We start from the raw sequence: 16,863 nt of genomic DNA, 5'->3' as shown, positions 1-16,863 counted from the left end.
CGGCACGGCCGTGCTTTCCCTGTCGTGGACGGAGCAGAGGAAGGAAGTGAACTGGAAGGGAAGGGCTTGTGCTGCGTTAGAAGCAAAGAGGGCTTCACCTGTGCAGGACTTGATGTATGGCAAGAGCTGGAGATGCTGCGTTCCTTCATGGTGTGTCTCTTGAGGGCCAGGGCTGGTGTAGGGTTAGGTTGAAATAGGGCTGGCCGGGACTGGAGAGAGAATAGGTGACGTAGCCCTGGGGTCAGGCTTCTCCTTGGGTCTGACTGGAGGCCGAGTGACTGATTGCTCAGCGGAAATCCAGGGCACCAGGGTTTCATTTTGGGGTAGGGGGCAGGGTAATAAATAGAAGCCAAATCCTTTTGAATGCAATAAAAGTGAAGCAGACTTTCTAAAACTGGTGCTGCCTCTTTCAGTTGTTCAGCGTGCACTGAAGCAGTGTTGGTTAAGCACGGCTCACTCCTCTGTCTGCAACAGATGGGCTTTCTGTGTGCCTTATTTCTGTGGCCGGCGTTGTAGAGAGCAGCAGCAGCAAGGCCGTGAACATGTCCATAATCAGGGATGTGAACGTGGGTAACTTTAACCGTGTGAATGACGTTATTGTTCATAGTAGCAAGGCAATGGTCACGCATTTGTGATGGAACTCAGGGATAGATTTATTCTTGCCTGGTAAGCTTTTCCCTTCTTTGACCTCCACCCGTCTGCTCTTGCTTCTATTCCCCTCACCTGCAAGTGCAGCAATACTGAAGGCTGAGGGCTCTTGCTTAAAGTTGCTTAAAGGGCAACTGAAGTGCAAGTTTGATGTCCCTCTCTGTTCTTCGGTCGGTAACCCAAGGATATCTTCAGAGCAGCTCTCTAAGTCAGCCTGGCAATGTTTCTAGCAGGAAGTGACCCCGTCGCAGTGCCTGAGAGTAACGATGCCTCTTGTTCCCTCCTCGCAGCAGGCAGCCTCCATGAGAGCAGTAGAGCAGCAGGCTGTCTGCGCTATGGCTGCTGAACGGCATTTCTGGCCACCTGAGATCCCTGAGCCCACGCTAATGGAGACTGTGCTGCGCCATGGACTCTTCTATGGAGCCGTTTTGCAGCTCGTGTGTGTGCTGGCCATCATGCTGCCAGTTTCCAAGTTCCCAGAGGCAGTAAGTGGTGCTCCTGCAGGCTGAGAGAAAGGCACGGGCAACCGGCTGGGAGGGAACCGTCAAATACAAGATACGAAATACAAAAATATTGATATTGATAGATACAGCTCAGTTTGCATTTTTATTAGAGTCTGTGTCAACAAATATAATGTCACTGAAGAAATGGCTTTTTTGGCCATTAAAGGACAAAACACAATCTTTTGATTTGCATGAAGCAGTAAAAACAACACTGAAGAGATTTTTTTTATCCTTTGACAGCATCTCTGGGTCTTTAATGTCTTTTCCCACCCAAGCCATTCCACAATTCTATATTTCCACGATGTAAATGTGAAAATATCAGCCGTGGTCTCCTGCTGCTTTAGATGACTGGGAATCCTCAGCCCCAGGGACAGCGTCCATAGCAAGCCCAGGGGGAGCCTGGCCCTTGTGGTGGAACAGATCTGCCCAGCGGGAAACGCTCCCAGTAATTCCTCCCCAGCGGCCTGGCACTCACCCACTAAGGGGTGCCACAAGCACCCACTCTATGCAGCCCTGCTACACAGGAGGAGCAGCCCGTGGGGAGGCCCAGCCAGCATCCTGGGGATGTGAGGTCACTATGCCCTGCTGCATCGCTGCCTTCTGCCATGAGGTCACAATGCCCAGCTGCTTGCCCCAGGCATTCTGTGCCCCAGTAGCAGCACTTGCTGTGGCTGCAGTGGTGGTGGTGACAGCATGGCACGAGTACTGGGGGCCACGGCCCCCACCTGCCTTGCCTTCCTCCTCCTACTGATAGCCATGTGTTCCCAGAAGACTTGTGCTGCTCCGTGGCGAGGAGCAGGTGGGTGCGCAGAGATGGGGTCAAAAATGAGCAGAACTGAGGGTGAGAAGCCCAGGTTCTGGTTCCCGTGGCTCTGTGCCATGCTGCCCTAGGGCTGCCTTTGATGGGAGGGGTGTTGGAACAGGGGGGACAGGCAGCACTGCAGGAGCTGGGCAAGGGCGTGAGGAAGCACTGCGCTCCCATGGCTCTGCTGCTGGCTGGCTGGAGCATGCTCTTGATCCTGGGGGTGTCCTAGGGGAGAACTCGGAAGATATGTGCTGGGAAAAGCAGGAGCATTTCTGCTCCAGCTGCCTGATGCTCCCCATAGAAAAATCCCGGTTCCCAACAGAGACCCCCAGCTGCAGCCCAGATGGGTTCAGGCACCTTTTCTTTGTATGCTCTTCCATGTGGTCCCGGAGGGGTGTTGCATGTGGCCGGGAGAGAGCATTACTAAAGCTGCCGAGTGCCAGGCTCCAGGTTACCCTGGCCACTCTATAGCTTTGGCAGTCTAGTCCTGAGTCTCCCATCCCGTTACCTGGCCCCTTCCCCGTCACTAAGGGAGAGGAAGATCACAACATGCAATGGGAACATCCCTCTTCTGTTCTTTATTCTAGATGATGACATTGGTATTCCTTCTCCAGACGACTGGAAGGGGACTGCTTTTGTGCCTCAGGGAAAACTCCGAGGTAAGTTGTGAGTGTCTGTTTCCTTGGAGGTAGAAAAATAAGCGCTGTAATAGCTTATTTGGGTCCATAAGGACTTCCAAAGGTCTTTCAAGTCTCTTTGTACTTTGAAGGTTATACGCAGATCAGTCACGAGTATTTCTTTACTTGGAGAATTGTCACATTTCAGTGGGAAGGCGGCCCTTGCCAGTCTTTGCTTTTATGCCTTTGCTGGTTGGGCCATGTCATTCCCTGACCTGCAGCCAGTCCTCGCAGGTCACTGCAGGAAAAAAACCAAAGCAGACCTCAGTGCGCAGTGGAAGCTCTCCTCACCTGTGTCTGATCACTCTTGTGCCTGCAGGCCTCCTTGGTGCATTACCAGCGCAGAGTCGTGTCCCTGAGCCTGGGGTGGATGCCAGAGGTAAGTCACCAGTCTTCATCTCATGATCTCTGCTCATATTTGGTTGTGGAAGTTCAGGAGGGGTTCAGCTTTTCACTGCCTGGTGATTTCTCCATGAGAAGCTTGGGTACTCACTGTATCTTGGGTGCTGCATGCTCCCAGCATCCCGTTGACTTTGTCTCTGTACATCAGAGATCTCCCCAATAAGAAAACCTTGAGGGGCCAAATGTTCTTCCGTGCCATCTCTGAGGATTGTTTCACATGGCCTGGAGAGAGTATCTGGAAAGCTGCTGAGTGCCAGCCAACTGCCCACCTGGCCTCTCTGCAGCTTTGCAACTGTTGACCCAGGTCTGGGTGCCATGTCATCACCTGAGCTCCTTCCAGTCACTGCAGGTCCCTAAGGAAGAGAGAAATCACAGCATACCATGGCACCCAAACAGCAGCACCCTGGCAGATGAGTGGCATCTGCTCAGCTGCCCCCAGGCATCAACACCAGGAGATGTTTCTCATCGATGCGTGATTACGGCTGTGCCTATAAGCAGTGCCTTGCCAAAGCCTCAGCATCATCCAGCCTGTGAGCCTCAGGGCAATCCCAAAGGAAAGGGCCTTTAGATCTCGCCCTTCCTCTTCCACCCCCTTCCCTTCTCCAGGCAGTTCTGCACACGGTTCCTTTTTGGACTGGCATGGTACCACTGCAGGCACCCAACAACTATTTGCCAGATGCTTCTGTGTGGCAGGGAGAGGAGAGTGCTGTGGAGCAGTGCTGTCACTGCAGTCTAAACAGGTGTCTGACGGGAGCTGCTCTGTCTGTGTTTGTTGACAGCTCCGAGTGGAGTTGAATGGGATCCAGCTTCCCAGCTGAGCTCCAGGACAGAAGCCCCAGCGACTCGAATGGGTACGTCACGAGACTTTACTTCCTTTGAGAGATGCCAGCTCACAGTCCTAATGTCAGCCAGGCATGTCTGCAGGTGTGAGTGAGAATGCACACCTGTGTGTGTGTGCCCTGCCCTCGCACCATCCCCTGGTCCCATTCAGTGATGCCGTTTTGCGTTTATGTAAGTTGCAGCGTGTGGTGAAAAGTTCTCGTTCTTTGGTTGCAGAAGCGCCTCCAGGGAAGGCCGTGCTAAATCCTTAGTTGTGCTGGAACCCCACAGGCATCCCAGGGGTGGCTGTTGTTGTTACTGACTTCACTAAAAAGACCATTCAGTTTAATACCTTGTTTGTCTGAAAGTTATCTTAATGCTTTCTGTTTAGGTCCTGAGAAACAGAAAGAGGCCCCGAAAAGAGGAAAATATCTGCAGACGCTGCCCCCTCTGCTAATGAAAATCATGAAGGACAATGCACGTGGTGAGTGTATTTCTGTCTGTTCCCTGAAAGACTCGCCAAGCTGAGTTTCTAGAAATACGTGTGGAGAAACTGTAGCGTGCACAGCAAGGACGGATCAGAGCCCTGCTGTGGTGATGCCTCTGTGTCTGGGCTGGCTTGCAGATTTTGCTGCTCTCTTTGAAGGGCGGAATTTAGCATCATTTTGCAACTTGCCAGAATTGCACAAGCTGCACCGTGGACAAGAAGCTTGCCTGCAACCTGCTGGTCTCCCAGCAGGACAGGTCTTGCTGTCCACGTTCACAAACTGGAAAGTGTTGAGCACTTCAGTTTGTGTCCCAAAACGGCATGCTGTTTGCACTGGGAATGAGGCATGTCACAAAAAGCCCGGGCTTTGTTCCTGAATTTTACTGATGTGTCCTTAGCACTGGTGCCTCCTGAATGCTGTAGCCATCAAATAACTCAATCGTCCCGGAACCTCGATGATCCGGGCAAGAGAGACGTAAACACAGGTGCTGTGGGGTTCTCTCTCTCTTCAAATCTACTGCTGCATCACACGGCTTATATACTAGCATGGCTTCCACGCATGTGCGTCCCTTCCCACTCCCAGAGTCCTCCGTTGCATAAATGGTGTCATCACGGGGCATCTGGCAAAGCGCTTCTTCCTATCCCTGTTCCATGGTTCTGCTTCAGCTGCTTCGGCTGTTGTTATCTTAGCAGTTCTTTCCTCAGGCCCATTCCCATGCTTGACCTTATTCCCAGACACTGAAGATACCATCTTCCCAATGAGAAGCAGTTACTTACAATCCCACTCTCTTACCTCCTTTCTAAAGAGATAGGTGGACAGCCTGTGCATTGGATTGCATTTCAGAATGGCCACGTTAGCACACTGCCTGTCGCCCTGGTAGAAGAAGAGGCCGTGCACACAACTGCAACTCCAGCTCCAGGTAAGAGCCGCTCATAGAGCTCCGTGGCCGTGGTTAGAGTTGCTCCCCTCCCACTGCAGCCAGTTCCCAGGGACTTAGGAACGTTGTCCTTTTGGGAACTAGGCCACCAGAACCACATTCAGCAGATAAGGAGAGGAAACGGGACCCTCCATAGTACCTCCTGTGCACAGTCCCCTCATTCCAGCGCTTGCTGTGCTTCCCTTGAGCCGCCAGGAACAACAGCAGCCCGGAGCGGGATCCTTCCTGTGGTTGTTCTTGTCCCTGTCACTCAAAGCAGCAGCTGGTGAAACAGATCCACATTGTTTTTCCAGGTGTGTTTGGTGAGGAACATGCAAATGCTGCAGAGGATAACTTTGTAGTGAAGTACTGCCTGGGATTTGGTGCAGCTGTCCTGGTTACCATGCTGATAGCGATGTTTTCATGCTATCGTCTCATCCGGCAACGGAGGCAGATAAACCAGTGAGTTCTTGTTCACCCCACAACCATCCTGCCCACCTCTTTACTATAGGGCTCCTGTGAGCCAGGAGGCATTTCTAGTTAAAGCAGCATAGAGAAGCCAGTTAGTTGTTGCCTAACGCTGTCTACAGAGATTGACGCTGTCAGATGTTTTAACTGGCCTCGCCATTCCTGCAGCGTGTTCTTACTGCTGGGCCTGAGACAGGCCAGGAGCTGAGGGTGGCTCTAGCATGCACTGTGAGGAAGGAGAGCAGGGGGCTCTCCTGTGCCCTCAGCACGTTTCTCTCTCTGCAGGCACCTTGCTGAAGCTGCTGAAGCCGAGCGTATTGCCCACAGCTACACCTCGCGCTTGGACAGACGGCTTGCTCGCCTCAAGGCGCTGGGCAGAAAAGACACGGCACCAACAGCCAGTGCCTGTGCAGTGACAATCTGCCCACCGGCTGCTGAGCACCACCAGAGCGGCCACTGCCAGGCCTTATGGCAGCTGTAAAACCTCTGCCTGGAAGAAGTATGACAGGCCCGGCAGCCCCAAGATCCCCCCAGCACCACCTCTCTCTTCATGCTCCTCTCTGCCATTGGTCAGGGGGTGGGAGCATCATCATCACTGGTCAACACAACAGGGGGTTCTTTCTTTAACGTCCTTATTACACCTTCTGAACTGAGTATAGCTTTTCTACAAAAACTCATATTCAAAACGTCTCTAACTGTATAGATATTGCAAATGAATTCAATAAAATTCAACAACAAAACAAAATAACGAAGAAGCTGCTTCCTACAAAAAGCAGAGTATTCTGATGAGGAGAAAACAGCAATACGAACCTCATGTCCCGTGGGCTGGCTTTGCACTGCCGGGCACATCGTCTCGCCTGGGCACTGCAGGTCCTCGCATGGTGGTATGCAGAGACAACAGGGCCAACAGATGAAGTTATCTGAGTTGTGTGCAATACTTATATGACTTGGGAGTTGACAATCCTTGTGGGTCCCTGTCCTGCTTCAATTCATAGGAAGGAGAGGAGGTCCATACATGTATGCCCGGGTGTGAGATTAAGAAACAATGGTTCAAATGTTGGAGGATGGAGGCTATGACGATTTAGGGTGATTGGGAAGGGAAGGCGGGCCATAGAAAAGATAGGAAATAGAATCAAGGAGTCTTTATAGGAAGCAAGAGGGAGAGAGAGTCACCACCATGGATCTGGCGTGTTTTGTAGTTCGGTCATTGATCTTCAGTAGTGGTGGGCTGTTGGGCGCTGTTGTTCCGCTGACGATGACTGTGACCACGGCAACAATTTCCAATGGTAGTACAGACTTACAAAGAAGTCCAACGTGGTTCAGTCAGCTCTCCTTGGAGTGACAGCTGGAATCCAAAGTGGTTGAGTCAGCTCTCCTTGGAATGGCAGCTTTCTGGCTCTGGGATCTCAGCAGAAACTCCTTTGTTCCCATCTTCTGGGCCTTGCCAGCAGACAAGAGGGAGCAGGGATGCTTCACAGAACACGATGGTATCATCCCCCAATTTTCCCATACCAAGCAGGAGCCAGATCTTCCGCCAGTAAACACTCCTGAGCACCCTCTTCTGGAGGCAAACAGCTCTGGAGGAAGGTGCTTTCAAATGTCCACCAAGTGATGTTGATTGTCACACAGTAGCACCCATCACTTGCCTCCTCTATAAATCAGTTACAGTCTTGTTGGTGAACCCGAAGGCAAAAGGTCAGCGTGCTGGGACAACAGCCACACACCAGTATCACAGAATCACAGAATGACCCGGGTAGGAAGGGACCTCAAGGATCATGAAGTTCCTACCCTCCTGCCTGGAAGGGCCACCTAACTTCCACATTTACTAGATCAGGCTGCCCAGGGTCCTGTCCAACCTGGCCTTGAGCACCCCCAGGGATGAGCATCCACAACCTCCCTGGGCAGCCTGTTCCAGGACCTCACCACTCTCCCTGTAAAGAACTTCCCCCTGACATCCAACCTGAATCTTCCCTCCTTCAACTTATATTCATTTCCCCTTGTCCTGCTATTGTCAGCCCATTCAAAGAGTTTACTCCCCTCCTGATTATAGGTTCCCTTCAGGTACTTTAGGCTGCAATGAGGTCACCCCGCAGCCTTCTTTTCTCCGGGCTGAACAAGCCCAGCTCCCTCAGCCTGTCCTCATAGTGGAGGTGCTCCAGCCCCCTGATCATCAAAGACACGCTTGGACACTCAGACACTCCATTCCCCTCTCCAGCCCACCTCCGCTCCCTTTGGCAGCTCCCTCCCCACTTCTGTACCCGATGCTGGGATGTGCAGAGAGGTGCGATTCCCTGCAAGCCTTCTCCAGCACCAGCATGAGAAGAAATGTCCCTCAGCCTCTGGAGAGCATCTACAGCCCCAGAGCAGCCCCGCATACCCCAGGCTGCTGCACTCAGCTCTCGCTTGATGTAGCAGCGCTCACCTTTCCGCTCTTCCCCGCTCTATTCTGAAACTCATCTGGATTTCGCAATCCAGCAGTGCTACAGCGCTCCATGGCTCCTGGTAGGAACTCTCCGAGAGCTGCAACCCTCCGCTGCCACCTCTCGCTCCAGCAGCAGCGAACTGAGGCCACCCCAGCCGGAGTTTGGAGTTTGTTGTTGAAACAGAAGCAGTATGGATGCTTCTAGCAGGTGGATCCACCTCCATGGGTTCCTCCTGCAGCGGGATGTCCACCTCCATGGGCTCGACGCTGCTCTCGGGTGGATCCACATCCATCGGCTCAGGTTTGCTGCCGCTTCCCTGAAGTCGTGGCTTCTTTGATGGAGGAGGATCCATCCTCCTCCACAGAGGACAACACAAGGCAGGAAGAGACATGATAAATCGCTCCTTGTGTCAGCTAGCTGCCAACAAGGCGCAGGTCAGTTAACGACTGGTGTTCTGTTGCCAGGGTTGTCAGCAAGGTGCCTTGTGGCATCGGAAGGGCATGGCAGTGTGACCCTTAGAATGACCCATGGTGATCAAAACATGGCGGTGCTGAGCAAGACTCAAACATACAAGACTCATCAGGCATATGGCCTGAGATTTGCCCTAGTTTTGAAGGGTGTGGAGGGGTGTCTATGATTTGAAGGAAGGGAAGGGATGAAATCAGTTCACCAGTGATACTGTGGCAGAACAAACCGATCTTTGAGGGTCTCTGCTATTCGTCTCCTTCAGTCAGCAGGAAGGTGGCTCATTCCATCAGAAGGCCATGGCAGCATGACTTAAATAATGTCCCAGCAGGCTCTGGGGCTCTCTGGCCACCGATGACATCTCAGTGCCTAGATCAAACTCTGGGCCCTGGCACACCATCGATGGACATGGTGACGTCTCCTGACAAGCACAGTGCTATGGTGCCTATCCAGCCCTGATGGAGATGTGTCCACTTCCAGCAGTTATTCTTCAAGAACAACATTCTTAGCCTTGATGTTGTCATCTGTGATGTCAGTGTCCATCAGTTCCATATTGCTGCTGCTGCTGTGAAGCAGAAGCTCCTTAGGAATCTTCTTAGCTGGAGGAGGATCTGTTGTTCTCCAGAGCTACAGACCAACTGGTGTCCGAGGTACAGGGTACCCCAGTTTGTAGGGGTCAGCAGGAAGGTGTCTCATGCCATCAGAAATCCATGGCAGCATGACTAATAATGTCCCAGCAGGTTCTGGGGCTGTGCAGACAATGGTGACATCTCAGCACTAGATTGAAATTGAGAGCCCCTGGAACACCACCGAATGATGCGACAAGGTATCCTGACAGGCATGATGCTGTGGTGCCTATCCAGCCCTGATGGAGATGGATCCACTTCCAGCAGTTATTCTTCAAGAGCAAGGTCCAGCTCTATGGGCTTGATTTTGCCATCTATGATGTCAGCGTCCATCAGTTCCATACTGCTGCTGTTCCTGTGAAGCAGAAGCTCCTTAGGAATCTTCTTAGCTAGAGGAGGATCTCCAGAGTGAGTCCCACACCAATTGGGACAGGTACTAGGGGACTGACTAGGGTTGATGCTTGTGGATTTGTTGCTGTTAAAAAGAGAGAGTTTTGTGGGTGATGTGCCTGTCTTGGACATGGTGGGCATGGAGTCATTTTGTTTAAAATCTTTGATTCTGTCTTTACCACCAATGATGGGCTCTGGGACCACCAAAGCCATTGAGTTTGAAGGCTGTGACTGTGCTAACAATAAACTCCTGGCCAACCCCAAACTTGTGTGTAATTTGCTGCTGCAGCCGGATGCGTATATGTCTATGAGGAACAATGAGGTTCATCCCAGGGTACTCAAAGTCCTGACTGAAGTCACTGTGAGACCCCTCTTGTCACAGGGTTCTCTCTTGAGCTCCCTCGTGACAGGGGAACAAACCCAGGGGGGCAGGAACAAAAGTACCTCTCTTCCCTAACAGCGCGGTGCGGTGCGGCGCGGTCCGGGAGAGGGGACGGGAAGGGAGACCGCGAATGGGTCTAGGAGGGAAAAAAAAAATGAAGAAAGGATGATCTGAGAACGAACGGCAGTTTAATAAACCCAGTAACACTAAACAACAGCGAGAGAGTTTCAACAGTGAGAAAAACAGATCCCAATCTCACCGACGGGCTGCAGGAGGCGGGAAGTTCCGACCACGCTGTCTCCTCACAGGGAGCCGGGCCAGAAACCCCGTCCCCTTCCCGACCTCCCCTCCGGTGCCGCTCCCCACATGCCCATTTAAGGCAGTCCACAGAAAAAAAAACAAAACTTGTCCCCTTAACTCCCATTATCCTACATGATGTTTTGATGTGGAATACCAACACCAACCAAATTATAAAACCATAACACCTCTCAATTATTTTTCAGTGGTCTTTTAATCTGGAGAAGTCCCATTTAACAAGAAGACTGCAGTGATTGCGGGCCTGTCAGTCTCATTTTAGTGCCAGGCAAAATTATGGAGGCTGTTGTTCTGGGAGTTACTGAAAAACACCTGAAAGACAATGCAGTCACTAGTTGACTGAACAGTCCGGTTTTCCGGCACGGCCGTGCTTTCCCTGTCGTGGACGGAGCAGAGGAAGGAAGTGAACTGGAAGGGAAGGGCTTGTGCTGCATTAGAAGCAAAGAGGGCTTCACCTGTGCAGGACTTGATGTATGGCAAGAGCTGGAGACGCTGCGTTCCTTCAGGGTGTGTCTCTTCAGGGTCAGGGCTGGCCGGGACTGGAGAGAGAAGAGGTGACATAGCCCTGGGGTCAGGCTTCTCCTTGGGTCTGACTGGAGGCCGAGTGACTGATTGCTGAGCGGAGATCCTGGGCACCGGGGTTTCATTTTGGGGTGGGGTAATAAATAGAAGCCAAATCCTTTTGTACGCAATAAAAGTGAAGCAGACTTTCTAAAACTGGTGCTGCCTCTTTCAGTAACGGGTCAGAACGTCCCTTACTCAGCCTTCTGATGCACCCTGTGTTGCTGTTTGCCCTGGGAAGCCCAGCTACACGCGTACAGCTGTGGCCTGTGCATCAGCCTCTCCTTGAGGCCCAAGGAGTACAAGTGTGGGTAGGGTGGTGTGAATCGCAGCGCTGGGAGTGGGGAGGAGGAGCTGGCAGCAGGAGGGCTGCAGGTGAACGTGCCTCAGGCCCAGAGCTGAGCCCCAAGGAAGGAGCTGGTTGCAAAGAGGTAAAGTGACTCCCACTCTTTGTAAGCAGAAATTGCTTCTTAAGTCTGGGTCTGGATCCAGCAGGGGTTGAATCCTGTGCAGCAGCACCTGGGGGCTGGGGCTGAGCCCTGTGCCCAGAGCTGTAGCACTTGCAGAGGTTGGCTGCAGGTACTGCCAGCTGGTGTGAGTGCATCACATGGGCGGGCATGTGAATGAAGGAAAAGGAGTCTGATTAAAATGGATGTGCCTTCATGGGGTGCTCATTGTGCAGCTGCAGATCTGGCCTTCCTAAGCCAGATCTGGCTGCTGACAACAGGTCCTTTTCTCTCAACTCAGACAGCACAGACAGTAGGTCTCCTGTTCCTCCAAAGAACATCCTTGGCTGTCCTATCTCTGGATCGCACAATAGCAGTTTTGGAAAGGAAAGCCCCAAATGAAGGAAGAAGCAGCAAATTAGTGGGCAGAGTTGTAGCCGAGAAGACAAGCGGCCAGGGCGAGTTAAAGCATCCTCCAACTTGAGCCAGGTCAAGAGTACACAGCAAGGAAGATATATGGCCTTCATCAGGAAAGAGCGCCTGTGGGAATATAAGGACTGTACAGAGCAGCAGTTGTGGAGCAAGATAAACAGCATGGGAAGCAAGGACACCTCTAGAAGAAAGAACAGCTCATGGCTCTGCTCAGATAAGTGCCCACACGAATGGTTGAAGAGTGTTTGTGGAATGTTGCTGACACGTAGGGGTGAATGGGAAAGCTAGAAAGAGCAAACGTGTGGAGGTGTATAAGTGATGTGAGGACTTGTTATAGACGATTTGGATGGTTCACATCTGAGATTGTGCATCAGATGCTGCAGCTCTCAGATTCTCCCTTGTTCACCTCTGGGACCCCCAAAACACACTGGGGGACATTTGGTGGGGATCCTCTGACTATTGAGAAACTGAAACGTTACTGTGGGTATAAATCGGATGATGGGAGAATGGCCAGAAATGGGAACTTTGAATTCTAAGAAGACAATAGCTCTATTAATTGTATTTTGTTGCTGTGTAGATAAGCGGGATGACATTGCAAGTGTTAACTTGTTCTTTATGTTACAAAGTCTGCTCTCTGCCCCGACTTCCCCTTCCTGCAGCAGCCATTGCAGCTGACGTTGAGTTCTGCAGTGTGGGAGTGTCACCTCAGTGTGGGACTGTCACCTCCCCGCACTGCTCAGAGGCACTTCCTCCAAAGCAAGTGGCCGTGCGCACAGCTGGGGGTCTCAGCATTCTTCCATCCCCTTTCCCATCTGTGGGGCTGGGGAGCACTTGGAGGTACCACTTTGGGCTGAGTGAGGACAGGGACAGATCTGCGGCTGTCGGTGCACCTGGTGCTGTGGCTGCAGTGCAACCCTGGGCCTGAGCAAGCCCCATAGGTGCACTGGGGTGCTCTGCGCCTCCACCTTGGCTGCTGGGAGGTGCACAACCCACCTCGGTGGGCTCAGTGCTGGAGGCCTTGGGGGCGCAGAGCCGGTGTTGGGCAGGCAGCCCAAAGGAAAGCAGCCTTGGGGCTGTTTTTTTGTCTCGCAGTGACTTTGCTTCCGCCACGCTGCCGTTTCGCTCACACTTCCTTCCCCCACAGCTCACACTGGTGACATTTCGGTTGTTCCCACAAGAGCCAACAGGCTGCAACTCCTGTGGCCGCCCAGGACCGGCCCAACCTCTTTCACCTCACGCACATCCCACACCTCACACCTCTGCACCGAGCTGACACCTGGAGCACTGCTTGTGCTGCTGGGCACGCCGACACGGCAGCACGGTGAGCAGGTATGTCTGTCACAGTGCAGAATGTGGGCAGCGGGGAGACAAACCGAGAGCCACATGCGTCCCCACTGCCAGCACTGAGCTGTGAGGGGGGCTGCGGGGAGCACGGGAACACGACAGGGTGGGAGCGGATCCGTCCTTCGGCTTCCACCGCGTGGTGGGGAATTCGCAGTCCTGGGCAGGGGGCCGGCACACCGTCCTGCCATCGCCCTGCCCAGGACATCGACGTGCTGAGCACCTCCCGGCCACAGCAGAACCCTTCTTGCTCTGACAGTGGCTGTCAGTGAGTGCTTTCTGATGGAGGGCGGGGAGGCCGCACTCAGTTCGGTGCTCTGACGACAGCTCACACGCATACACAGACGCACATGTACACACACGCACACACACACACATACATCCACACACACACACACACACACTCACATACACACACACACACACACACGCACGCTGCGGTTCCCCCTCCCGGCCGTCCCTCCCCGCAGCGCGTCGCTCCCCCCGTATCCACGTCCCGGAGGCAGCGGCGCGGTGCGGTCGCGGGAGGCGCGGTCCGAAGCGGGTCGGTGGGAAGATGCCGTTCCGCTCGGTCCGGGTCGCGGACGCGGCGGGCAGAGCGCGGCACGCGGAGCGGTACGTGCTGCCGGCCCTGCCCTGCCCTGCGCCACCGCGGCGGTGCCGGGAGCGTCGCGGGAAGGCCGCGGAGCGGTTCGGAAGGGAAACCGATGCCGGGCTGCCTCAGGTCCGCGGCGGGGCGGCGGGGTGGCGGCGGGCCGGGCGGGGTTCCGCACCGATGTCCGCCCGCGGTGCCACCGCCCTCCCGCCGCAGGTGCTATGAGGGATGCGCTGCCGGAAGCGCGCTCTGCTGGCGCTGGCGCTGTGCGTGCCGCTCGGCCTGTGGCTGCTGTTCCGGGCCTCCGTGTCCGGCCTAGGCCTCCCTCCGTCCCTCCCCACCGTCCGCTGCTCCTCCAGCGCCAACGCCTCCGCCTGGTTCAGCGCGCGCTACGACGCGGCCGTGGGGCCTCTGCTGAGCGGCCCGGCCCACGAGCTGTCCCCGGACGTGGTTCAGTGGTGGCTGGTGAGTGGGGCGCAGGCTGCAGCTCGGGTCTCTCCCGGGCTCCTTAAAGCCGCTGGCGGCAGGATTTACGTGCCCGTCGCCCCCCGGCCTTCCCCGCGACACCCAGGGGAGGAGCGGGGCTCCGCACCGCCGCGGCTGACGCTGCCCGTCCCTGCCTGTGCTCCCCCAGACCCTGCAGGGCCCCCCCAGCACCGCCCCGCTCCGGAACATCATCCAGAATCTCTTTGCCGTCCTGCCGGCCCCGAATGGCAGCGTGTGGAATCCCTCGCGCTGCAGGACGTGTGCCGTGGTGGGCAACTCGGGGCGGCTGAAGGGATCCCGCCACGGCCCACAGATTGATGCCCATCACTGGGTGCTGAGGTGGGTGAACCCGCGGGCTCGTGTCCTCCCTGCCGGCCGGGGTCACCTGGTGTTCCTGCCTGGCGGCCCAGGGCCCGCATGGTGTGTGCCTTCATTTTGGGACATGTCTTCCCACTGTCCCCTAGGATGAACAGAGCTAAGACGGCAGGCTTTGAGGCGGATGTCGGTGCGAGGACGACCCATCACTTCATGTACCCAGAGAGCGCGATGAACCTCTGGCCCGGTGTCCACCTTGTCCTCGTCCCCTTCAAGCCACTGGATCTGAAGTGGGTGACCAGCGCCTTTTCCACAGGAGAGCTCACACAGTGCGTCTCCTCAGCCATCCTGGTGCTCTGGGAACAGTGGCTCTTGTGTTGGAGGGCCAGGGGATGGCCTAGGGGATGAAGGGCTCAGAGGACTCGCATTCCTCTGCACTGCAGTTTGGGGAGTCTGGTGCCCACCTGCCTGCACAGGTGGCATCCTGCAGCCACATACCCTCATACATACCCTCATGGGATGAAAGCTGTCCTGGCTCTGCCTCTTCCCAGGGTCGGGCCATGGGACACCACAGGGTCAGCACAGGGAGCTGCAGGTGCTGTGGCACCAGGTGTTGGTTGTCACAGCAAACCATCTGCCCCTGAAGGAGCACTCACAGCTGTCCTCTGGCTTTTGCAGCACCTACACAAGAGTGAAGCAGTTCATCAAAGCTGACAGAAACAAGGTAAGGGCTGGGCAAGCATTCAGCAAGCACTCCCTGCCTGACACCCCAGTGCTAGGGCTGTGGGGCAGTGGGAATGAGAGGCTGATGGCCACCAGTGACTTGGAGTGGCCGTCAGATGTGGGGTGGCCCTGAAAGCATCTGCATGCAATGTAGGAGCTGCTGCCAGCTCCTCTCAGCCAGGCCAGGACTGGGATCATTCTGTGGGAAGTCAGCAGCAAGTGGGGTGTGGGCAGCGCTGGGGACAGCTGTCCATACTAGGGGCAGGAGCTGGCTGTCCTGGTTGCAGCTTGTCATGCTTCCAACCCCATTCAGGTGCTGATCCTGAGCCCAGCCTTCCTCAAGTACATCCATGAGAACTGGACGGAGCAGCACGGCAGGTACCCCTCCACCGGCTTCACAGCGCTACTCTTCGCCTTGCACGCCTGCCAGCAGGTGAGCACAGCCAGCAGCACCACACACTGCTCAGCCCCGTGGGCACCACCTGGATCTTGCCACCACTGCTCCAAACATGGGGAGGTGGTTTTCCTTGTGGCCATGGAGGATTTCCTTTGCTGCCATGTCTGTCACCCACTGGCATTTTGCTCCCCTTTCCCTGGTGCACTGTCTTGCACTGGATGCAGAACCTAGAGTGGGTATGCAGTCAGCTGCTGGCATTGCTCTCTATGGGGGAACCCAGGACATGGTCAGCCTGGCTGTATCACCTCATCCCCAGCTGCTTCCCCAGTCCCTGGTGCTTTATGCCCAGAGGACTTCTCCTGCCCTGCTCCCCAGACACAGGACTGCACACGGCAGGTACTCACCTCGGGTTGGCCGACTGCCTGTGCAGTGATGGCTCTGCTGGCACACCACAGGTCTCCGTGTTTGGCTTTGGGGCTGACAGCAAAGGGAACTGGCATCACTACTGGGAAGAAAACCGCTGGTCTGGAGCCTTCCGCAGGACAAGGGTCCACGATGCTGATGTTGAATTCAGCCTCATCCAGAGACTGGCAGCTGAAGGCAGAATATTATTCTATCAATGACACACACTCAAGAAATGAGGCCAAGCCGTTCGCACAACAATCGGCAGCTGCAGCGGCTCTTTAGCTTGCTTCTGCCCCTCGCTGGCCGGGGCAGCCTATGCTTGGTGTGTGTTGTGCTGGTCCCACCAGCTCGGCGCTGCAGATAGCAGTGAGCATGAATGGCAGTGGAGCTCTGCTGAGCCTGGGAGATGCCTGCTGCAGGTCCTGGTCTTCTCCAAAGAGGACATGGAAGGGCAGGAGTGGAGCTAACTCCGTGCTTTGAGAGCCCGCAGTTCGGGTGTTACACAGCAGAGCTGTTGTAACTGAACAGTGCACACACAGCCAGCTGCCAGTGAGATTTCCACCCTCTGATGGCACGTGGGGAGGTTCGTTGCTGTTCTTTGGGCAGGTGGGGAGTCTTTACAGAACTGAGGAATATATTTTTATATTGTACCAAAGGAGAGTAAGAAACAACAAACTGAAGCACGCTAAGTCAGAACACAGCAGAGACGAGTTCAGCTGAAATGATATGTTGAATAAACTTTGACAGCACACGCAGATCTACTGCTCACATTTGTTTTATTTTCTGAGCCCTTACTGCTGTGCAGGGCTGATCGCAGACCCTGGAGCCCTCCTGA

At 54.6% G+C, this 16,863-nt stretch overlaps 1 protein-coding gene across 8 annotated transcripts; it reads left to right on the top strand.

Moving 5' to 3' along the window:
• Positions 1-12,240: 12,240 nt before the first annotated feature.
• On the top strand, positions 12,241-16,801 carry LOC140259027 (CMP-N-acetylneuraminate-beta-galactosamide-alpha-2,3-sialyltransferase 2-like). Of its 8 annotated transcripts, none has more exons than XM_072349938.1 (7): positions 12,241-13,095; positions 13,919-14,167; positions 14,337-14,527; positions 14,653-14,832; positions 15,182-15,227; positions 15,540-15,604; positions 16,079-16,801. In XM_072349938.1, exons 2-7 carry the CDS (start codon positions 13,931-13,933, stop codon positions 16,308-16,310), a joined length of 951 nt encoding a protein of 316 aa, XP_072206039.1. In that variant the 5' UTR covers positions 12,241-13,095; positions 13,919-13,930; the 3' UTR covers positions 16,311-16,801. The 8 variants fall into 8 exon arrangements, with proteins under 8 accessions (XP_072206039.1, XP_072206042.1, XP_072206043.1 ...); XM_072349941.1 differs by having other exon boundaries at positions 12,466-13,095; positions 15,540-15,659; XM_072349942.1 differs by lacking the exon at positions 12,241-13,095 and adding an exon at positions 13,160-13,831 and having other exon boundaries at positions 14,653-14,793.
• The last annotated feature ends 62 nt before the right edge of the window (positions 16,802-16,863 follow it).

The sequence above is a fragment of the Excalfactoria chinensis genome, chromosome 15 (genome assembly GCF_039878825.1).
Source record: "Excalfactoria chinensis isolate bCotChi1 chromosome 15, bCotChi1.hap2, whole genome shotgun sequence".
NCBI lineage: Eukaryota > Metazoa > Chordata > Aves > Galliformes > Phasianidae > Excalfactoria > Excalfactoria chinensis.
Note: the sequence above shows the minus strand (reverse complement) of the source record. Positions and strands in the feature narration are given on the sequence as shown.

What these genes read in the sequence shown, in the direction of transcription:
- LOC140259027 (XM_072349938.1), top strand. Translation starts at nt 13,931, where the DNA reads ATGCGCTGCCGGAAGCGCGCTCTGCTGGCGCTGGCGCTGTGCGTGCCG. An exon ending in ACGTGGTTCAGTGGTGGCTG is followed by an intron (nt 14,168 to 14,336) that starts GTGAGTGGGGCG and finishes GTGCTCCCCCAG; the next exon opens with ACCCTGCAGGGCCCCCCCAG. An exon ending in TCAAAGCTGACAGAAACAAG is followed by an intron (nt 15,228 to 15,539) that starts GTAAGGGCTGGG and finishes AACCCCATTCAG; the next exon opens with GTGCTGATCCTGAGCCCAGC.